Raw genomic sequence first — 22,457 nt, 5'->3', positions numbered from 1 at the left:
CGGCAGAAGATTCTCCTCTAGAATTTTACCACCCCTTCACACAGGGCATGGGTGGGGGGAGGTAGGTTGGGGATGGTGCAAGGGGGAGGGGGGTCAACTGTCGTCCCTGTACTCAAAGAGGGCAACGTCATGACACTACGTATGTCCTTAGTGATGCGGACACCCATGAACTTCAAGCTCTTGACCTGCTCCACTAGCCGTCGATGTGAATGAGGGCATGCTCGGCCCTCCATTTCCTGTAGTCCACGATCAGCTCCTTTGTCTTGCTGACTTTGAGGGAGAGGTTATTGTCCTGGCACCACACTGCCAGGTCTCTGATCTCCTCCCTATAGGCTGTCTCATTGTCATCGGGGATCAGGCCTACTGTCTGCAAATTCAATGATGGTGTTGGAATCATGCGCGGCCACGCAGTCGTGGGTGAATAGGGAGTTACAGGAGGGGGCTAAGCATGCACCCCTGAGGGGCCCCCGTGTTGAGGGTCAGCGAGGCAGATGTGGTGTTGCCTACCCTCTTCACCTGAGGTTTGCCCTCAGGAAGTCCAGGATTCAGTTTCAGAGGGAGGTGTTCAGTCTCAGGGTCCTTAGCTTAGTGATGAGCTTGGATGGCAGTATGGTGTTGAACGCTGGTGTTCCTTTTGTCCAGGTGGGAAAGGGCATTGTGGAGTGCAATAGAGATTGTGTCGTCTGTGGATCTGTGGGGCGGTACGTGAATTCGAATCGGTCCAGAGTGTCTGGGATGGTGGTGTTGATGTGAGCCATGACGAGCCTTTCAAAGCATTTCATGGCTACAGATGTGAGTGCTACAGTAATTTTGACAGGTTACCTTGGCGTACTTGGGCATAGGGACTATGGTGGTCTGCTTGAAGCATGTGGGGATTACAGACTGAGTCAGGAAGAGGTTGAAAATATCAGTGAATATACTTACCAACTGGTCAGCGCATGCTCTGAGTACGCGTCTTGGTAATCCGTCTGGCCCCACGGCCTTATCTATGTTAACCTGTTATGGCTAGGGGGCAGTATTTTCACGGCTGGATAAAAAACGTACCCGATTTAATCTGGTTACTACTCCTGCCCAGTAACTAGAATATGCATATAATTATTGGCTTTGGATAGAAAACACTCCAAAGTTTCTAAAACTGTTTGAATGGTGTCTGTGAGTATAACAGAACTCAAATGGCAGGTCAAAACCTGAGAGATTCCTTTACAGGAAGTGGCCTGTCTGACCATTTCTTGAACTTCTTTGCCATCTCTATCTTTTACAAAGGATCTCTGCTCTAACGTGACACTTCCTACGTCTTCCATGGGCGCTCAGAGCCCGGGAAAAACCTGAATGTCGTCATCCCAGCCCCAGGCTGAAACACATTATCGCCTTTCTCAAGTGGCCGATCAAGGGACTGTGGGCTTAGGCGCGTGCCCTGGCAGCCCCCGTCTTTGTGATTTTTCCTCTGTTTGCCGAAAAGGAGATTCCCGGTCGGAATATTATCGCTTTTTTACGAGATAAATTGCATAAAAATTTATTTTAAACAGCGGTTGACATGCTTCGAAGTACGGTAATGGAATATTTAGAATTTTTTTGTCACGAATTGTGCCATGCGCGAGACCCTGATTTACCATTTCGGATAGTTTCTGGAACGCACGAACAAAACGCCGCTATTTGGATATAACGATGGATTATTTGGGACCAAACCAACATTTGTTATTGAAGTAGCAGTCCTGGGAGTGCATTCTGACGAAGACAACAAAGGTAATAACATTTTTGTTATAGTAAATCTGATTTTGGTGAAGGCTAAACTTGCCGGGTGTCTAAATAGCTAGCCCGTGATGGCTGGGCTATGTACTTACAATATTGCAAAATGTGCTTTCACCAAAAAGCTATTTTAAAATCGGACATATCGAGTGCATAGAGGAGTTCTGTATCTATAATTCTTAAAATAATTGTTATGCTTTTTGTGAACGTTTATCGTGAGTAATTTAGTAAATTGTTAGTAAATTCCCCGGAAGTATGCTAGTTCTGAACGTCACATGCTAATGTAAAAAGCTGTTTTTTTATATAAATATGAACTTGATTGAACAAAACATGCATGTATTGTATAACATAATGTCCTAGGTGTGTCATCTGATGAAGATCATCAAAGGTTAGTGCTGCATTTAGCTGTCTTCTGGGTTTTTGTGACATTATATGCTAGCTTGAAAAATGGGTGTCTGATTATTTCTGGCTGAGTACTCTGCTGACATAATCTAATGTTTTGCTTTCGCTGTAAAGCCTTTTTGAAATCGGACAGTGTGGTTAGATAAAGGAGAGTCTTGTCTTTAAAATGCTGTGAAATAGTCATATGTTTGAAAAATTGAAGTTTTTGTATTTTTGAGGAATTTGTAATTCGCGCCACGCCTATCATTGGATATTGGAGCAGGTGTTCCGCTAGCGGAACGTCTAGATGTAAGAGGTTATTAACCTGTTGAAAGTACTTACATTGGCTACGGAGAGCGTGATCACACAGTCGTCCAGAACAGCTAGTGCTCTCATGCAGTGTAGTGCTTGCCTCGAAGAGAGCATAGAAGGCATTTAGCTCGTCTTGTATGTTCTTGTCCCTGGCCAGCTCGCAGGTGGGTTTCCCTTTGTAATCCATGTGATAGTGTGCTAGCCCTGCCACATCCAATGAGCGTCAGAGGATTTCAGATTTTCTTTGACAGAGAGGAACTCACATTCACAAAAAAGTTATTACATTCACATGAGAACATCAGGATAACTATAGACCTTATTTCCAACTTTAATTTATTAAGTAGTTGATTGACGATTTTCCAAGTTGACTTTATGTTGTTTGAGGATTCTTGGAATTTGGAAAACATTTTGGAAACCAGAAGTAGATTGGTGAATTTGTTCTTAGACTTTTTGTAATTAGCATAATTCAGGAGTGTGGGATTTTTGAGACTGGCTGTAAACCAAAGTTTACAATATACACAGGCAGTTAGGAAAGCGAAGGCTAGCTTTTTCTAAAATAAATGTGCATCCTGTAGCACAAACTCCAAAATGTTCTGGGACATTGTAAAGTCCATGGAGAATAAGAGCACCTCCTCCCAGCTACCCACTGCACTGAGGCTAGGAAACACTGTCACCACCGATAAATCCACGATAATTGAGAATTTCAGTAAGCATTTTTCTACAGCTGGCCATGATTTCCACCTGGCTACTCCTACCCCGGTCAACAGCCCTGCACCCCCCACAGCAACTTGCCCAAACCTCCCCCATTTCTCCTTCACCCAAATCCAGACAGCTGATGTTCTGAAAGAGCTGCAAAATCTGGACCCCTACAAATCAGCCGGGCTAGACAATCTGGACCCTCTCTTTCTAAAATTATCCGCCGCAATTGTTGCAACCCCTATTACTAGCCTGTTCAACCTCTCTTAAGTATCATCTGAGATCCAAAAAAAGATTGGAAAGCTGCCGCGTTCATCCCCCTCTTCAAAGGGGGAGACACTCTGACCCAAACTGTTACAGACCTATATCTGTCCTACCCTGCCTTTCTAAGGTCTTCGAAAGCCAAGTTAACAAACAGATCACCGACCATTTCGAATCCCACCGTACCTTCTCCGCTATGCAATCTGGTTTCCGAGCTGGTCATGGGTGCACCTCAGCCACGCTCAAGGTCCTAAACGATATCATAACAGCCGTATTCATCGACCTGGCCAAGGCTTTCGACTATGTCAATCACCACATTCTTATCGGCAGACTCAATAGCCTTGGTTTCTCAAATGACTGCCTCGCCTGGTTCATCAACTACATTTACATTACATTTTAGTCATTTAGCAGACGCTCCTATCCAGAGCGACTTACAGTAGTGAGTGCATACATTTCATGCATTTTTTTTCTTTTTCGTACTAGTCCCCCGAGAGTTCAGTGTGTCAAATCGGAGGGCCTGTTGTCCGGACCTCTGGCAGTCTCTATGGGGATGCCACAGGGTTCAATTCTTGGGCCGACTCTTTTCTCTGTATACATCAATGATGTCGCTCTTGCTGCTGGTGATTCTCTGATCCACATGTACGCAGACGACACCATTCTGTATACTTCTGGCCCTTCTTTGGACACTGTTAACCTCTATGGGCTAGGTGGGACGCTAGCGTGCCACCCGTGGTGCACTCCATCAACAGCAGGTGCATTTCAAGAGTGGCAAATTTGAATCCGAATAAATGTCAAAATTCAAATTTTTCAAACATACAACTATTTTACACCCTTTGAAAGATAAACATCTCCTTAATCTAACCACGTTTTACGATTTCAAAAAGGTTTTACGGCGAAAGCATAAATTTAGAGTATGTTAGGACAGTACATTTACAAGAGTTGTGTGTAATGTTTTGTCAATTCAAAGACAGGGTCACCAAAACCATAAAACCAGCTAAAATGATGCACTAACCTTTTACAATCTCCATCAGATGACACTCCTAGGACATTATGTTAGACAATGCATGCATTTTTAGTTCTATCAAGTTCATATTTATATCCAAAAACAGCGTTTTACTATGGCATTGATGTTGAGGAAATCGTTTCCCTCCAATAACCGGCAGTCAAGTCAGCGTCACAAATTAAATAATTAAAATTAGAAAACATTGGTAAAATATTATATTGTCATTTAAAGAATTATAGATTTACATCTCTTGAACGCAATCAACTTGCCAGATTTAAAAATAACCTTACTGGGAAATCACACTTTGCAATAATCTGAGCACTGCGCCCAGAAAAATACGCGTTGCGATACAGACTAGACGTCATGTTGGGGAGATCTAAAATTGAAAATACTATGTAAATAATCCATTACCTTTGATTCTCTTCATCAGATGTCACTTCCAGGTATCACAGGTCCATAACGAATGTAGTTTTGTTCAAAAAAGCTCATCATTTATGTCCAAAAATCTCCGTCTTGTTAGCACATGATCTAAGCCAGCCGGACTTCTCGTCATGAACGAGGGGAAAAAATATATTTCCGTTCGTTCAAACATGTCAAACGTTGTATAGCATAAATCATTAGGGCCTTTTTTAACCAGAACATGAATAATATTCAAGGTGGACGAATGCATACTCTTTTATAACGTATTGGAACGAGGGTACCCAACATGAACTCGCGCGCCAGGTGTCTAATGGGCCATCATCGTTCCATGGCTCTTGTTCGGTCAGATCTCCCTCCAGAAGACTCAAAACACTTTGTAAAGGCTGGTGACATCTAGTGGAAGCAATAGGAAGTGCCAAAATATTCCTCAGCCCCTGTGTTTTTCAATGGGATAGGTTTAAAGGTAATACAACACATCAGGTATCCACTTCCTGCCAAATGAGTTCTGTTATACTCACAGACACCATTCAAACAGTTTTAGAAAATTTAGGGTGTTTTCTATCCATATGTAATAAGTATATGCATATTCTAGTTACTGGGTAGGAGTGGTAACCAGATTAAATCGGGTATGTTTTTTTATCCAGCCGTGTCAATACTGCCCCCTAGCCCTAACAGGTTAACTAACCTCCATACGAGTTTCAATGCCATACAACTCTCCTTCCGTGGCCTCCAACTGCTCTTAAATGCAAGTAAAACTAAATGCATGCTCTTCAAATCAAATGTATTTGTCACATACACATGGTTAGCAGATGTTAATGCAAGTGTAGTGAAATGCTTGTGCTTCTAGTTCCGACCATGAAGTAATATGTAACAAGTAATACAACCTAACAATTCCACAACAACTACCTTATACACACAAGTGTAAAGGAATGAATACGAATATGTACATAAAAATATATAAATGGGTGATGGCCGAACGGCATAGGCAGGATGCAGTAGATGGTAAGAGTACAGTATATACATATGAGATGAGTAATGTAGGGTATGAAAACATTATGTGAAGTGGCATTGTTTAAAGTGGCTAGTGATACATTACATCAAGATGGCAAGATGCAGTAGATGGTATAGCGTACAGTATATGCATATGAGATGAGTAATGTAGAGTATGTAAACATTATATAAAGTGGCTAGTGATATATTGATTACATACATTTTTCCATTATTAAAGTGGCTGGAGTTGAGTCCAGTATGTTGGCAGCAGCCACTCAATGTTAGTGATGGCTGTTTAACAGTCTGATGGCCTTGAGATAGAAGCTGTTTTTCAGTCTCTCAGTCCCAGCTTTGATGCACCTGTACTGACCTCACCTTCTGGATGATAGCGGGGTGAACAGGCAGTGGCTCGGGTGGTTGTTGTCCTTGATGATCTTTTTGGCCTTCCTGTGGCATCGGGTGGTGTAGGTGTCCTGGAGGGCAGGTAGTTTGCACCCGGTGATGCGTTGTGCAGACCTCACTACCTGGAGAGCCTTCCGGTTATGGGCGAGCAGCTGCCGTACCAGGCGGTGATACAGCCCGACAGGATGCTCTCGATTGTGCATCTGTAAAAGTTTGTGAGTGTTTTTGGTGACAAGCCAAATTTCTTCAGCCTCCTGAGGTTGACGAGGCGCTGCAGCGCCTTCTTCACCACGCTGTCTGTGTGGGTGGACCATTTCAGTTTGTCCGTGATGTGTACGCCGAGGAACTTAAAACTCTCCACCCTCTCCACTACTGTCCCGTCAATGTAGATAGGGGGCTGCTCCCTCTGTTGTTTCCTGAAGTCCACGATCATCTCCTTTGTTTTGTTGACATTGAGTGTGAGGTTATTTTCCTGACACCACACTCCGAGGGCCCTCACCTCCTCCCTGTAGGCCGTCTCGTCGTTGTTGGTAATCAAGCCTACCACTGTAGTGTCGTCTGCAAACTTGATGATTGAGTTGGAGGCATGCATGGCCACGTAGTCGTGGGTGAACAGGGAGTACAGGAGATGGCTGAGAACGCACCCTTGTGGGGACCCAGTGTTGAGGATCAGCGGGGTGGAGATGTTGTTACCTACCCTCACCACCTGGGGGCGGCCCGTCAGGAAGTCCAGGACCCAGTTGCACAGGGCGGGGTTGAGACCAGGGTCTGGAGCTTAATGCCGAGTTTGGAGGGTACTATGGTGTTAAATGCTGAGCTGTAATTGATGAACAGCATTCTTACATAGTTATTCCTCTTGTCCAGATGGGTTAGGGCAGTGTGATGGCGATTGCGTCGTCTGTGGACCTATTGGGGCGGTAAGCAAATTGGAGTGGGTCTAGGGTGTCAGGTAGGGTGGAGGTGATATGGTCCTTGACTTGTCTCTCAAAGCACTTTATGATGACGGAAGTGAGTGCTACAGGGCGGTAGTCATTTAGCTCAGTTTCCTTAGCTTTCTTTGGAAGAGAAACAATGGTGGCCCTCTTGAAGCATGTGGGGACAGCAGACTGGGATAAGGATTGATTGAATATGTCTGTAAACACACCAGCCAGCTGGTCTGCGCATGTTCTGAGGACGCGGCCGGGGATGCCGTCTGGGCCTGCAGCCTTGCGAGGGTTAACACGTTTAAATGTTTTGCTCACGATGGCTGCAGTGAAGGATAGCCCGCAGGTTTTGGTAGCGGGCCGTGTCAGTGGCACTGTATTGTTCTCAAAGCGAGCAAGAAAGTTGTTTAGTCTGTCTGGTAGCAAGGCATCGTGTTCCGCGATGGGGCTGGTTTTTCTTTTGTAGTCCGTGATTGACTGTAGACCCTGCCACATACCTCTCGTGTTTGAGCCATTGAATTGCGACTCCACTTTCTCTATACTGACACTTAGCTTGTTTGATTGCCTTCCGGATGGAATAGCTACACTGTTTGTATTCGGTCATGTTTCCGGTCACCTTGCCCTGATTAAAAGCAGTGGTTCGCGGTTTCAGTTTTTCGCGAACGCTGCCATCAATCCACGGTTTCTAGTTGGGGAATGTTTTAACCTCTCTGGGCTAGGCGGGACGAATTCGTCCCACCTACGTAACAGCCACTTGAAGCCTGTGGCGCGATTTTCAAAACCTTAAAAATCCTATTACTTCAATTTCTCAAACATATGACTATTTTACAGCTATTTAAAGACAAGACTCTCGTTAATCTAACCACACTGTCCAATTTCAAAAAGGCTTTACAACGAAAGCAAAACATTAGATTATGTCAGCAGAGTACCAAGCCAGAAATAATCAGACACCCATTTTTCAAGCTAGCATATAATGTCACAAAAACCCAGAAGACAGCTAAATGCAGCACTAACCTTTGATGATCTTCATCAGATGACAACCCTAGGACATTATGTTATACAATACATGCATGTTTTGTTCAATCAAGTTCATATTTATATCAAAAACCAGCTTTTTACATTAGCATGTGACGTTCAGAACTAGCATACCCCCCGCAAACTTCCGGGAATTCGCTAACATTTTACTAAATTACTCACGATAAACGTTCACAAAAAGCATAACAATTATTTTAAGAATTATAGATACAGACCTCCTCTATGCACTCGATATGTCCGATTTTAAAATAGCTTTTGGTGAAAGCACATTTTGCAATATTCTAAGTACATAGCCCAGGCATCACGGGCTAGCTATTTAGACACCCGGCAAGTTTAGCACTCACCATAATCATATTTACTATTATAAAAGTTTGATTACCTTTTGTTGTCTTTGTCAGAATGCACTCCCAGGACTGCTACTTCAATAACAAATGTTGGTTTGGTCCAAAATAATCCATCGTTATATCCGAATAGCGGCGTTTTGTTCGTGCGTTCCAGACACTATCTGAAATGGTAAAGAAGGGTCGCGTGCATGGCGCAATTCGTGACAAAAAAATTCTAAATATTCCATTACCGTACTTCGAAGCATGTCAACCGCTGTTTAAAATCAATTTTTACGCCATTTTTCTCGTAGAAAAGCGATAATATTCCGACAGGGAATCTCCTTTTCGGCAAACAGAGGAAAAAATCACAAAGGCGGGGGCGGTCGGGTCACGCGCCTAAGCCCAGAGTCCCTTGATCGGCCACTTGAGAAAGGCGATAATGTGTTTCAGCCTGGGGCTGGGATGACGACATTCAGGTTTTTCCCGGGCTCTGAGCGCCTATGGACGACGTAGGAAGTGTCACGTTAGAGCAGAGATCCTTAGTAAAAGATAGAGATGGAAAAGAAGTTCAAGAAATGGTCAGACAGGCCACTTCCTGTAAAGGAATCTCTCAGGTTTTGGCCTGCCATTTGAGTTCTGTTATACTCACAGACACCATTCAAACAGTTTTAGAAACTTTAGGGTGTTTTCTATCCATGTGTAATAAGTATATGCATATTCTAGTTACTGGGTAGGAGTGGTAACCAGATTAAATCGGGTATGTTTTTTATCCAGCCGTGTCAATACTGCCCCCTAGCCCTATTAATATACGCAGTGGGTACAACATCACCGATGCACTTGTTAACCTCTTACATCTAGATGTTCCGCTAGCGGAACACCGCTCCAATATCCAATGATAGGGCGTGGCGCGAATTACAGATACCTCAAAAATCCCAAAACTTCAATTTTCAAACATATGACTATTTTACACCATTTTAAAGACAAGACTCTCCTTTATCTAACCACATTGTCCGATTTCAAAAAGGCTTTACAACGAAAGCAAAACATTAGATTATGTCAGGAGAGTACCCAGCCAGAAATAATCACACACCCATTTTTCAAGCTAGCATATAATGTCACAAAAACCAAAACCACAGCTAAATGCAGCACTAACCTTTGATGATCTTCATCAGATGACACTCCTAGGACATTATGTTATACAATAAATGCATGTTTTGTTCAATCAAGTTCATATTTATATCAAACCCGTTTTTTACATTAGCATGTGACGTTCAGAACTAGCATACCCACCGAACACTTCCGGTGAATTTACTAAATTACTCACGATAAACGTTCACAAAAAACATAACAATTATTTTAAGGATTATAGATACAGAACTCCTTTATGCAATCGCTATGTCCGATTTTAAAATAGCTTTTCAGTGAAAGCACATTTTGCAATATTCTGAGTAGATAACCCGGCCATCATGGCTAGCTATTTTGACACCCACCAAGTTTGGCACTCACCAAACTCAGATTTACTATAAGAAAAATTGGATTACCTTTGCTGTTCTTCGTCAGAATGCACTCCCAGGATTTCTAGTTTACACCCAATGTTGTTTTGGTTCCAAATAATCCATAGTTATATCCAAATAGCGCGTTTTGTTCTTGCGTTCAAGACACTATCCGAAGTGTGACGCGCCGGCGCGCATCGTGACAAAAAATGTCAAAATATTCCATTACCGTACTTCGAAGCATGTCAAACGCTGTTTAAAATCAATTTTTATGCGATTTTTCTCGTAAATAGCGATAATATTCCGACCGGGCGACGTTGTTTTCGTTCAAAGACTGAAAATGTAAAATGGACTCTTCACGTGCACTCGCGCACCCATTTCATTGTTCTCAGATCGACCACTATCCAAATGCGCTACTGTTTTTCAGCCAGTGACTGCAGAGTCATCATTCCCCGTACTGGCGCCTTCTGAGAGCCTATGGGAGTCTTAGAAAATGTCACGTTACAGCAGAGATCCTCTGTTTTTGATAAAGAGGCTTTAGAAGGCCAAGAAATGGTCAGAGAGGGCACTTCCTGTTTAGAATCTTCTCAGGTTTTGGCCTGCCATATGAGTTCTGTTATACTCACAGACACCATTCAAACAGTTTTAGAAACTTTAGGGTGTTTTCTATCCAAATCAAACAATTATATGCATATTCTAGTTTCTGGGCAGGAGTAATAACCAGATTAAATCGGGTACGTTTTTTATCCGGCCGTGAAAATTCTGCCCCCTATCCTAAACAGGTTAATAAACTCGTACACCGAATCAGCGTATTCGTCGATGTTGTTGTTCGCCGCAATGCGGAACATTTCCCAGTCCACGTGATCGAAGCAATCTTGAAGCGTGGAATACGATTGCGTTGAAGGTGCTTCCTGTTTTAGTCTCTGTCTATGGGCTGGGAGCAACAAAATGGAGTCGTGGTCAGCTTTTCCGAAGGGAGGGCGGGGGAGGGCCTTATATGCGTCGCAGAAGTTAGAATAACAGTGGTCCAGGGTTTTACCTGCCCTGGTAGCACAATCGATATGCTGATAGAATTTGGGGAGCCTTGTTTTCAGATTGGCCTTGTTAAAATCCCCGGCTTCAATAAATGCAGCCTCAGGATATGTGGTTTCCAGTTTACATAGAGTCCAATGAAGTTCTTTCAGGGCCGTCGATGTGTCTGCTTGGGGGGGAATATACACGACTGTGATTATGATCGAAGAGAATTATCTTGGTAGATAATGCGGTCGGCATTTGATTGTGAGGAATTCTATTCAGGTGAACAAAAGGACTTGAGTTCCTCTATGTTGTTATGATCACACCACGTCTCGTTAATCATAAGGCATACACCCCCACCCTTCTTCTTACCAGAGAGATGCTTGTTTGACCATGTTCTGTTATAATATCCACCCTGCACAGCCAGAAGAGGACTGTCCACCCCTCATAGCCTGGTTCCTCTCTAGGTTTCTTCCTGGGTTTTTGGCCTTTCTAGGGAGTTTTTCCTAGGGAGTTTTTCCTAGCCACCGTGCTTCTTTCACATGCTTTGCTTGCTGTTTGGGGTTTTAGGCTGGGTTTCTGTACAGCACTTTGAGAATATCAGCTGATGTACGAAGGGCTATATAAAAATAAATTTGATTTGATTTGATTTGTTTCTGTCAGCGCGATGCGTGAAGAAACCAGGTGGCTGTACCGACTCAGATAGCGTGTCTCGAGTGAGCCATGTTTCCGTGAAACAAAGAACGTTACAGTCTCGGATGTCTCTCTGGAATGCTACCCTTGCTCGGATTTCATCTACCTTGTTGTCAAGAGATTGGACATTGGCGAGTAGTATGCTCGGGAGCGGTGCGCGATGTGCCCATCTATGTAGCCTGACCAGAAGACCGCTCCGTCTGCCCCTTCTTCTACGGCGCCGTTGTTTTGGGTCGCCGGCTGGCATCCGATCCATTGTCCTGGGTGGTAGGCCAAACAGAGGAACCGCTTCGGGAAAGTCGTATTCCTGGTCGTAATGTTGGCGAGTTGACATTGCTCTTATATCCAATAGTTTCTCCCGACTGTATGTAATAAAACCTAAGATTACCTGGGGTAACAATGTAAGAAATAACACACAAAAAAATGTAAATACTGCATAGTAACCTAGGAACGCGAAGCGAGGCAGCCATCTCTGCCCGCACCTGCCCGCCCATCCAGCATCACTACTCTGGACAGTTCTGACTTAGAACTTTTACAAATACCTAGGTGTCTGGTTAGACTGTAAACTCTTCTTCCAGACTCACATTAAGGATCTCCAATCCAAAATTAAATTTAGAATCGGTATCCTATTTCGCAACAAAGCATCCTTCACTCATGCTACCAAACATACCCTCGTAAAACTGACTATCCTACCGATCCTTGACTTCGGCGATGTCATTTATAAAATAGCCTCCAACTCTCTACTCAGCAAACTGGATGCAGTCTATCACAGTGCCATCCGTTTTGTCACCAAAGCCCCATATACTACCCACCACTGCAACCTGTATGCTCTCGTTGGCTGGCCCTCACTTCATATTCATTGCCAAACCGACTGGCTCCAGGTCATCTATAAGTCTTTGCTAGGTAAAGCCCAACCTTAGCTCACTGGTCACCATAGCATCACCCACCCGTAGCACGTGCTCCAGCAGGTATATTTCACAGGTCACCCCCAAAGCCTATTCCTCCTTTGGCCGCCTTTCCTTCCAGTTCTCTGCTGCCAAAATCACTGAAGCTGGAGACTCATATCTCCCTCACTAACTTTAAGCATCAGCTGTCAGAGAAGCTCACAGATCACTGCACCTGTACATAGCCCATCTGTAAATAGCTCATCCAACTACCTCATCCCCATATTGTTATTTCAAATTTGTTTTGCTCCTTTGCACCCCAGTATCTCTACTTGCACATTCATCTTCTGCACATCTATCACTCCAGTGTTTAATTGTAATTTTTCGCCTCTATGGCCTATTTATTGCCTTACCTCCAAAATTTTACCTCATTTGAACACACTGTATATAGATTTGTTTTCCAAACTCTGTGTTGTTGTTTGTGTCGCACTGCTTTGCTTTATCCTGGCCAGGTCGCAGTTGTAAATGAGAACTTGTTCTCAACCGGCCTACCGGGTTAAATAAAGGTGAAATAAAAATAAAAAAGGTTTCCAGAACCCATCTGCTGCTCTCTTACTCAGTCTAATAAAGGGAAAGCAACTTAAATGTTATTGTTTGAAGAAAAGGTCACACTTAAAAAGCACTTGAACACAATGATGTCGGACTCATGTCAGACCCACGAGCACATTAATGCCCCAATTGCCACGCTCCCCTGGTATGACACCTCTGATGAAGTATGCTTAATGCTACCTTTGAAGTTTGACTGAGTTGCAATCCGCCCCCAAAAAATACATCTTCAGTTGTTGATATCAGATCAGGTATAGTTTAAAACTAGCTGGTTAAAGTATTTTAAAAACCTAAGAAGTGAGGGTGTTTTTTTCTAAGGTATTATCTTGTGATTTTATGCTGTGTTAGAATGAAGTGAATCTGAATGTCTATCCCAGCTTTATTTACCAAACATGGCATTAAAGTTGATGATAGCAAATAATTGTATCTGTCTGAGCTATTTAGCACTCAGCTAGTTTGTTCTGCCTTTGCTTGTCATGTTCCTTACTGGTTGGGGGCTGCTAGAGGCTCGGTGGTCTCCCAGCAAGTTTTTAGAACAGTATGGTGAAGTAATACTATAGTGCAACCGGTTGCACCACATTACAGGCATACCAACTATACAGTACTCTCCTCATGCACGTCTTTTTGTATTACTGTCCTGTTGCATATGTTTTATTGTAGCTGACAATGTTTTACTGTTCCTAAGGGTCAACAAGGCGTGGACGGAGGGAGAGGCAAACCTGGAGCCCCTGGACAACCTGTGAGTGTGGCTCTATTGAAGCTATGATTTACACATCAATATGTATTTACATTTTACATTGCAAACATGGGATTGTGCACCCAAGCATGCTTGCAAATCATTGTTCATCATCATGTTCTCAAACATATGACTATTTTACAGCCATTTAAAGACAAGACTCTCGTTAATCTAACCACACTGTCCGATTTCAAAAAGGCTTTACAACGAAAGCAAAACATTAGATTATGTCAGCAGAGTACCAAGCCAGAAATAATCAGACACCCATTTTTCAAGCCAGCATATAATGTCACCAAAACCCAGAAGACAGCTAAATGCAGCACTCACCTTTGATGATCTTCATCAGATGACAACCCTATGACATTATGTTATACAATACATGCATGTTTTGTTCAATCAAGTTCATATTTATATCAAAAACCAGCTTTTTACATTAGCATGTGACGTTCAGAACTAGCATAGCCCCCGCAAACTTCCGGGGAATTCGCTAACATTTTACTAAATTACTCACGATAAACGTTCACAAAAAGCATAACAATTATTTTAAGAATTATAGATACAGACCTCCTCTATGCACTCGATATGTCCGATTTTAAAATAGCTTTTTGGTGAAAGCACATTTTGCAATATTCTAAGTACATAGCCCAGGCATCACGGGCTCGCTATTTAGACACCCGGCAAGTTTAGCACTCATCATAATCATATTTACTATTATAAAAGTTTGATTACCTTTTGTTGTCTTCGTCAGAATGCACACCCAGGACTGCTACTTCAATAACAAATGTTGGTTTGGTCCAAAATAATCCATCGTTATATCCGAATAGCGGCGTTTTGTTCGTGCGTTCCAGACACTATCCGAAATAGTAAAGAAGTGTCGCGCGCATGGCGCAATTCGTGACAATAAAATTCTAAATATTCCATTACCGTACTTCGAAGCATGTCAACCGCTGTTTAAAATCAATTTTTACGCCATTTTTCTCGTAGAAAAGCGATAATATTCCGACAGGGAATCTCCTTTTCGGCAAACAGAGGATAAAATCCCAAAGACGGGGGCGGTCGGGTCACGCGCATAAGCCCAGTGTCCCTTGATCGGCCACTTGAGAAAGGCGATAATGTGTTTCAGCCTGGGGCTGGAATGACGACGTTCTGTTTTTTCCCGGGCTCTGAGCGCCTTTGGACGACGTGGGAAGTGTCACGTTAGAGCAGAGATCCTTAGTAAATGATAGAGATGGAAAAGAAGTTCAAGAAATGGTCAGACAGGCCACTTCCTGTAAAGGAATCTCTCAGGTTTTGACCTGCCATTTGAGTTCTGTTATACTCACAGACACCATTCAAACAGTTTTATAAAATTTAGGGTGTTTTCTATCCATATGTAATAAGTATATGCATATTCTAGTTACTGGGTAGGAGTGGTAACCAGATTAAATCGGGTATGTTTTTTATCCAGCCGTGTCAATACTGCCACCTAGCCCTAACAGGTTAATCAACATTGACAAATATACTGTGCATCGTCAGTCAGAGGCTTCATTAGGAAATGTGTTGATGATGATGTACCCACAAGAACAATCCGGACATACCCCAAACAAAAACCCTGAATGAACGGAGATAACCATACAATGCTGAGAGCTCGTACTGCAGTAGAACGAACCCTGATGACTTGGTGGGGCACGACGCATAATCCATTGGGGACGCAAAAAGACTAGAGATTCAAACTTGAATTGATGTTCGACAACTGACTACAGACTATTACAGACTACAAAGGCAAATCCAGCTGTGCAGTGCCCACTGAAGCCTCCCTCCCAGACAAGCTTAACACATTCTATGATCGCTTCAAGGCAGACAATATAGAGCCATCCAGGAAGAGTCTCGCTGCTCCGGATGACCAGGTGCTTTCGCTCTACGTGGCTTATGTGAGGAAAACTCTCAAGAGTGAACACTTACAAAACCGCCGGCCCAGATGACATCCCTGGCCGCGTCCCCAGAGTGAAGTCTTCTCTGACATCTCTCAACCTGTCCCTTTCCCAGGCTGTAGTCCCCACCTGCTTTAAGGAGACCAACATCACCACCACTCTTGTCAAGAGGGCACAACAGCGTCTTTACTTCCTAAGGTGTCTGAAGAAATTTGTCATGCCGCCCCAGGTCCTCTCCAAATACTACCACTACACCATTGAGAGCTTCCTGAATGGTTGCATCGTGGCCTGGTACGGGAATTGCTCCGCTCATGACTGCAAGGTCCTTCAGCGGGTGGTGAACATCACCACCCGCTGGAGGACCTTGCAGTCATGAGCGGATCCAGTACATATACTTGAAACAGTGCCTGAGGAAGGCAGGCAGCATCATCAAGGACCCCACACACCCCAGTAACGAGCTGTTCTCTCCTTTACCATCGGGCAGACGGAGTCGGAGCATGAGGTCTGATACCAACAGGTTCAGAGACAATTTCTATTTCCAAGACATCCAACTGCTGAACACTTGAACTGAACTGACCACCTGCTCTGATTCTCCGCACCTTAGCGCACATGCACTCACTCATGCACACACTCACACAGGCATATACACACACACATATAGTTGAAGTCCGAAGTTTACATACACTTAGGTTGGAGTCATTAAAACTCGTTTTTCGACCACTCCACAAATTTCTTGTTAACAAACTATAGTTTTGGCAAGTCGGTTAGGACATCTACTTTGTGCATGACACAAGTCATTTTTTCAATAATTGTTTACAGACATTGTTTCACTTATAATTCACTGTATCACAATTCCAGTGGGTCAGAAGTTTACATACACTAAGTTGACTGTGCCTTTAAACAGCTTGGAAAATTCCAGAAAATGTCATGGCTTTAGAAGCTTCTGATAGGCTAAATGACATCATTTGAGTCAATTGGAGGTGTACCTGTGGATGTATTTCAAGGCCTACTTTCAAACGCAGTGCTTGAAATCATAGGAAAATCTAAAGAAATCAGCCAAGACCTCAGAAAAAATGTTTTGTAGACCTCCACAAGTCTGGTTCATCCTTGGGAATAATTTCCAAACCCCTGACGATACCATGTTCATCTGTACAAACAATAGTATGCAAGTATAAACACCATGGGACCACGCAGCCATCATACCGCTTAGGAAGGAGACGTGTTCTGTTTCCTAGAGATTAATGTACTTTGTTGCGAAAAGTTCAAATCAATCGCAGATCAACAAAGGACCTTGTGAAGATGCTGGAGGAAACAGGTACAAAGGTATCTATATCCACAGTATAAACAAGTCCTATATCGACATAACCTGAAAGGCCGCTCAGCAAGGAAGAAGCCACTGCTCCAAAACCGCCATGTACCCACCCTCAAATTCTGCATGGGGTCTTGGGCCCAAAGAAATTGTAACTGTATGTGAGCTGACAGACATGGCAGCTCTGCTTCTAGCTCCTAAGCAACTTTGCAGTATTTTGTTTTTCTGTGTTATTTCTTACATTATTAGCCCAGAAGGTTTTTTGTATTATTACATGCAGCCAGAAATAACGTTTGGATATCAGAGCGGAGGTAACTCACCACCATTACGAACAGAAATACAATTTTCCCGAATTGGATACTATGTTCCTACCGCCCAGGGCAATTGAACTCATCCCAGAGGCTGCTCCTCGCAGCCAGCGGAGAAGAGATAATTGGAGTGGACTTCTAGTCCGACTCAGGAGGCATGCACACCATCCACCACTTCCGAGTATATTACTCGCTAATGTTCAGTCCCTGGACATTAAAGTAGATGAGCTCAGGGCGAGGATCTACTTCCAGATCAACATCAGGGACTGTAACATACTGTTTCACAAAATCATGGCTCTCTCCGGATATACTGTCCCCGTCCATACAGCCAGCTGAGTTCTCAGAACATCGCGCAGAACTGAATAAAGAACTTTCCGAGAAGAAGAAAGGCGTATTGTATGTTGCATGATTAACTACTCATGTTGTGATAACGTACAGGAACTCAAGTCCTTTTGCTCACCCAACTTAGAATACCTCACAATCAAATGCTGACCGTATTACAGCCCAAGAGTTCTCTTCGGTTATAGTCACAGCCATGTACATTTTCACTCAAGCCGATACCACTACGGCCCTTTAGGAACTACACTGGACTTTGTGCAAACTGGAAACCACATTGTAGTTGAGGATTTTAACAAAGCAGATTTGAGGAAAACACTATCAAAGTTCTATCAACACATTGCCTGTAGAACTTACGCATCAAAAACTCTCGACCATTGTCACTCCCCTTTCTGGGATGGCTACAAGGCCCTCCCCCGCCCTCCCGTTGGCAAATCAGATCACGACTCCATCCTGCTCCTCCCTTCATATAGGCAGAAACTCAAACAGGAAGTACCCTTGCTCAGGTATGTGCAATGCTGGTGTGACCAATCGGAATCCGTGCTTCATGTTTGATTTGATCATGTGGACTGGGATATGTTCTGAGTTACCTGTGAGAATAACAATGACGATGGACACAGTGACTGAGTTCATCCGGAAGTGTATAGGGGATGTTTTTCCTACTGTGACTATTAAAATCTACCCAAACCAAAAAACATGGATAGATGGCAGCATTCGCGCAAAACTGAAAGCATGAACCACCGTATTTAACCAATGAAAGTGACTGGGAAAATGGTTGAATACAAACATTGTAGTTATTCCCTCCGTCAGGCAATCAAACAGGCAAAACGTCAGTACAGAGACAAAGTGGAGTCGCAATTCAACAGCTCAGACACGTATGTGGCAGGGTTTACAGACAATCACGGAAATATCAGCGACGTCGCGGACACCGACGTCTTACTCCCAGACAAGCTAAACACCTTCGCCGCTTTGAGGATAACATAGTGCCACCGATGCGGCCCACTCCCAAGGACTGTGGGCTCTCATTCTCCGTGGCCAATGTGAGTAAGACATTTAAATGCGTTAGCCCTCACAAGGCTGCCGGCCCAGACGGCATTCCTAGCTGCATCCTCAGAGCATGCTCACACCAGCTGGCTTGAGTGTTTACGGACATATTCAATCTCTCCCTATCCCATTCTGCTGTCCCTACTTGCTTCAAGATGTCCACCATTGTTCCTGTACCCAAGAAAGCAAAGGTAACTTAATTAAATGACTCGCCCCATAGCACTCACTTTTGTCATCATGTAGTGCTTAGAGAGGCTAGTTAAGGATCATATCACCTCCACCTTACCTGACACCCTAGACCCACTTCAATTTGCATACCACCACAATAGATCCACAGACGATGCAATCGCCATCGCACTGTTCACTCCCATCTGGACATCTGGACAAGAAAATGTAAGAATGCTGTTCATTGACTATAGCTCAGAATTCAACACCATAGTACCCTCCATGCTAATCATCAATCTCGGGGCTCTGTGTCTTAACCTCGCCCTGTGCAATTGGGTTCTGGACTTCCTGATGGGCCGCCCCCAGGTGGTGAAGGTAGTAATCAACACCTCCACTTCGCTGATCCTCAACACGGGGGCCCCACAAGGCTGCATGCTCAGCCCCCTCTTGTACTCCCTGTTCACCCATAACTGCGTGGCCATGCACGCCTCCAACTCAATCATCAAGTTTACAGACAGCACAACAGTAGTGGGCCTAATTACCAACAATGATGACACAGCTTACAGGTAGGAGGTAAGGGCCCTGGCGGAGTTGTGCCAGGAAAATAACCTCTCCCTCAATGTCAACAATACTAATGAGCTTATCGTGGACTTCAGGAGACAGCAGAGGGAGCACGCCCCTATCCACATCAACGGGACAGCAGTGGAGGTGAAAATGGAAAATCTGAAATGGTCCTCCCACACAGACAGTGTTGTGAAGAAGGCGCAACAGCACCTCTTCAAACTCAGGAGGCTGAAGAAATTTGGCTTGGCCCCTAAGACCGTCTTTTACAGATGCACAATTGAAAGCATCCTGTCGGGCAATATCACAGCCTGGTACGGCAACTGCACAGCCCTCAACCGCAGGGCTCTTCAGAGGTTGGTCCGATCTGCCCAACGCATCACCGGGGGCACACTGCCTGCCCTCCAGGACACCTACAGCACCCGATGTCAAAGGAAGGCCAAAAAGATCATCAAGGACATTAACCACCTGAGCCACGGCCTGTTCACCCCGCTGTCATCCAGAACAGGAGGCGAGATCAGTACAGGTGCATCAAAGCTGGGACCGAGAGACTGAAAAACAGCTTCTATCTCAAGACCATCAGACTTAAATAGCCATCACTACCCAGCTGGCTACCACCCGGTTACTCAACCCTGCACCTTAGAGGCTGCTGCCCTATGTACATAGACATGGAATCACTGGTCACATGAATAATGGAACTCTAGTCACTTCAAATATACTGCTTTACTCATTTCATATGTATATACTGTATTCTACTGGATTTTAGTTAATGCCATTCGGACGTTGCTCATCCTAATATTTATATATTTTCTTAATTCCATTCTTTTACTTTGAGATTTGTGTGTATTGTTCTGAACTGTTAGACACTACTGCACTGTTGGAGCTAGGAACATAAGCATTTCGCTACACCCGCAATAACATTGGATAAATATGTGTATGTGACCAATAAAATTTGATTTGATTTGACTGTTGTTCTCCAAATGTCTTGCTAGACACCTTCAATTTATTGTTCAGTCTGTTCCTATTTCCAAATGGTCAAATTTCCAAACCAGGAAGGTCAAAATAGATTCTATATAAATAAAAGGTATTTGAAACTGTTATTGATTCAAATAAAATGAATTACAATTTTATTTGTCACATGCACCAAATATAACAGATGTAGACCTTACCTTGAAATACTTACTTACAAGCCCTTAACCAACAATGCGGTTTAGAAAATATTGACTAAATAAACTAAAGTATAAAAAGTAACACAATAGAATAATAATAACGAGGCTATATACAGGGGGTACCGGTAGCAAGGCAATGTGCAGGAGTACAGGTTAGTCGAGGTCATTTACTTGTGTTAGCGTTAGAACTATAAATACACTATTTATTGGTACTTTAATAATGGTATACTTGTTGCTGTTCATCAAGTTTGCCTATCCTTTATCTGATGTTCACTGATCTGATGTTCTAGGGACATCCAGGACCTCATGCACAACACGGGCCCAAAGGATCCAAAGGAGATCAAGTAAGGATGTCAAACATTATCACCATATTTGTTGCACACACCTAAACATTGCATAGTCTTTGTGTTTGGGTGTATCTGTGAACATGTTACTGAACTGTGCAGATAGTGCACATTTATCCACTTATGACCCTGACGCCTAACTATACACAACTCATACCGGGGCATTAGCCATTCTCATGCCAAGTTGACAGGACCTTTTGCCATTTTTCTGTGAATTTAGTGTTTTTTTCTGTTTTTCTCTCTCTCTCTCACTCTCTCCTTCACTCTATTTCATTGTCTGTTTAGGGTCAGAAAGGCAAACTGGGTCAGAGAGGAAAACCTGGAAGCAGAGGATCGCTGGTAAGGAGTAGATTTCTCTCTGGTCCTGTCTCTAGTCCACGACTGATTACATTATCAGCGTTTTGTTTTGTCTACATTTCAGTCTTCATATATCACAGCATGCTGGATTTCGGGGAAATGCTTGGACATGACCTCATGTTTTCTAAAGGTTTTCATGGCTAATCTTCAAAACTTGAGTGGAACAAAAACAGCATAGACAAAATTGTCATAGTTTGCTAATGTTCAAATCAGAGTTTGGTTGTGCATCTCACCTTGATTTCAATGCACTGTTTGTCAGACGTCACTTATGTAGCATCAGCTTTTTAAAAACCTAAACCAACTCATGAGCGGGTTTGAGAAGATATAAATCATAATGTATCAAGCAATATAAGCCACAATCTTTACACATAAGCATATTATTATACAACATTAATTTCTTTCACCATATCATCATTATTTAGCCTACTTTGACATAGGCCTAATGTAAAAACAATTTTGAAAGACTTGGAACCTACAAAGGCTTACTGTAGATTCAATCAGTTCAGCGTGATAACTGACACCTACATATATTCGATATGTCAGAGGTGTAACTGCGTTGGAGCTGTGAAATTGGTGAGTGGCTGCGCTTGTGGCCATTTCCACTAAGCCACACCCATCCAACTTACATTAGAAGTTCAGACCAAGAAAGTGTAAGGTATATAGAAATAATGACACTCAAATATAAAATCATTAAAGAAAAACATTTGGATTTCTATCAGCCTAATTGAGTTGTAGATCACAGTGCCTTGCAAAATTATTAATTTCTCCTATTTTGTTTCATTACAACCTGTAATTTAAATGGATTTTTATTTGGATTTCATGTAATGGACATACACATAATAGTCCAAATTGGTGAAGTGAAATTAAAATAAATATTCAACAAAAAAATTTGAAAAGTGGTGCGTGTCTGTGTGTTCACCCCCTTTGCTATGAAGCCCCTAAATAAGATCTGGTGCAACCAATTACCTTCAGAAGCCACATAATTAGTTAAATAAACTCCACCTGTGTGCAATCTTAAGTGTCAGATCATCTGTCA

At 43.2% G+C, this 22,457-nt stretch overlaps 1 protein-coding gene across 1 annotated transcript in view; it reads left to right on the top strand.

The window, feature by feature from the left end:
• The window catches only part of col27a1a (collagen, type XXVII, alpha 1a), a 366,487-nt gene that overhangs the window by 313,337 nt on the left and 30,693 nt on the right, over positions 1–22,457 (top strand). Inside the window, exons 44-46 of the mRNA XM_045688056.1 lie at positions 13,868–13,921; positions 21,011–21,064; positions 21,350–21,403. Of these exons, the coding sequence (XP_045544012.1) occupies positions 13,868–13,921; positions 21,011–21,064; positions 21,350–21,403 (162 nt within the window). The remainder of the gene's footprint in view (positions 1–13,867; positions 13,922–21,010; positions 21,065–21,349; positions 21,404–22,457) is intronic.

This window comes from Salmo salar, chromosome ssa01 (assembly GCF_905237065.1).
Source record: "Salmo salar chromosome ssa01, Ssal_v3.1, whole genome shotgun sequence".
Lineage (NCBI taxonomy): Eukaryota > Metazoa > Chordata > Actinopteri > Salmoniformes > Salmonidae > Salmo > Salmo salar.
Note: the sequence above shows the minus strand (reverse complement) of the source record. Positions and strands in the feature narration are given on the sequence as shown.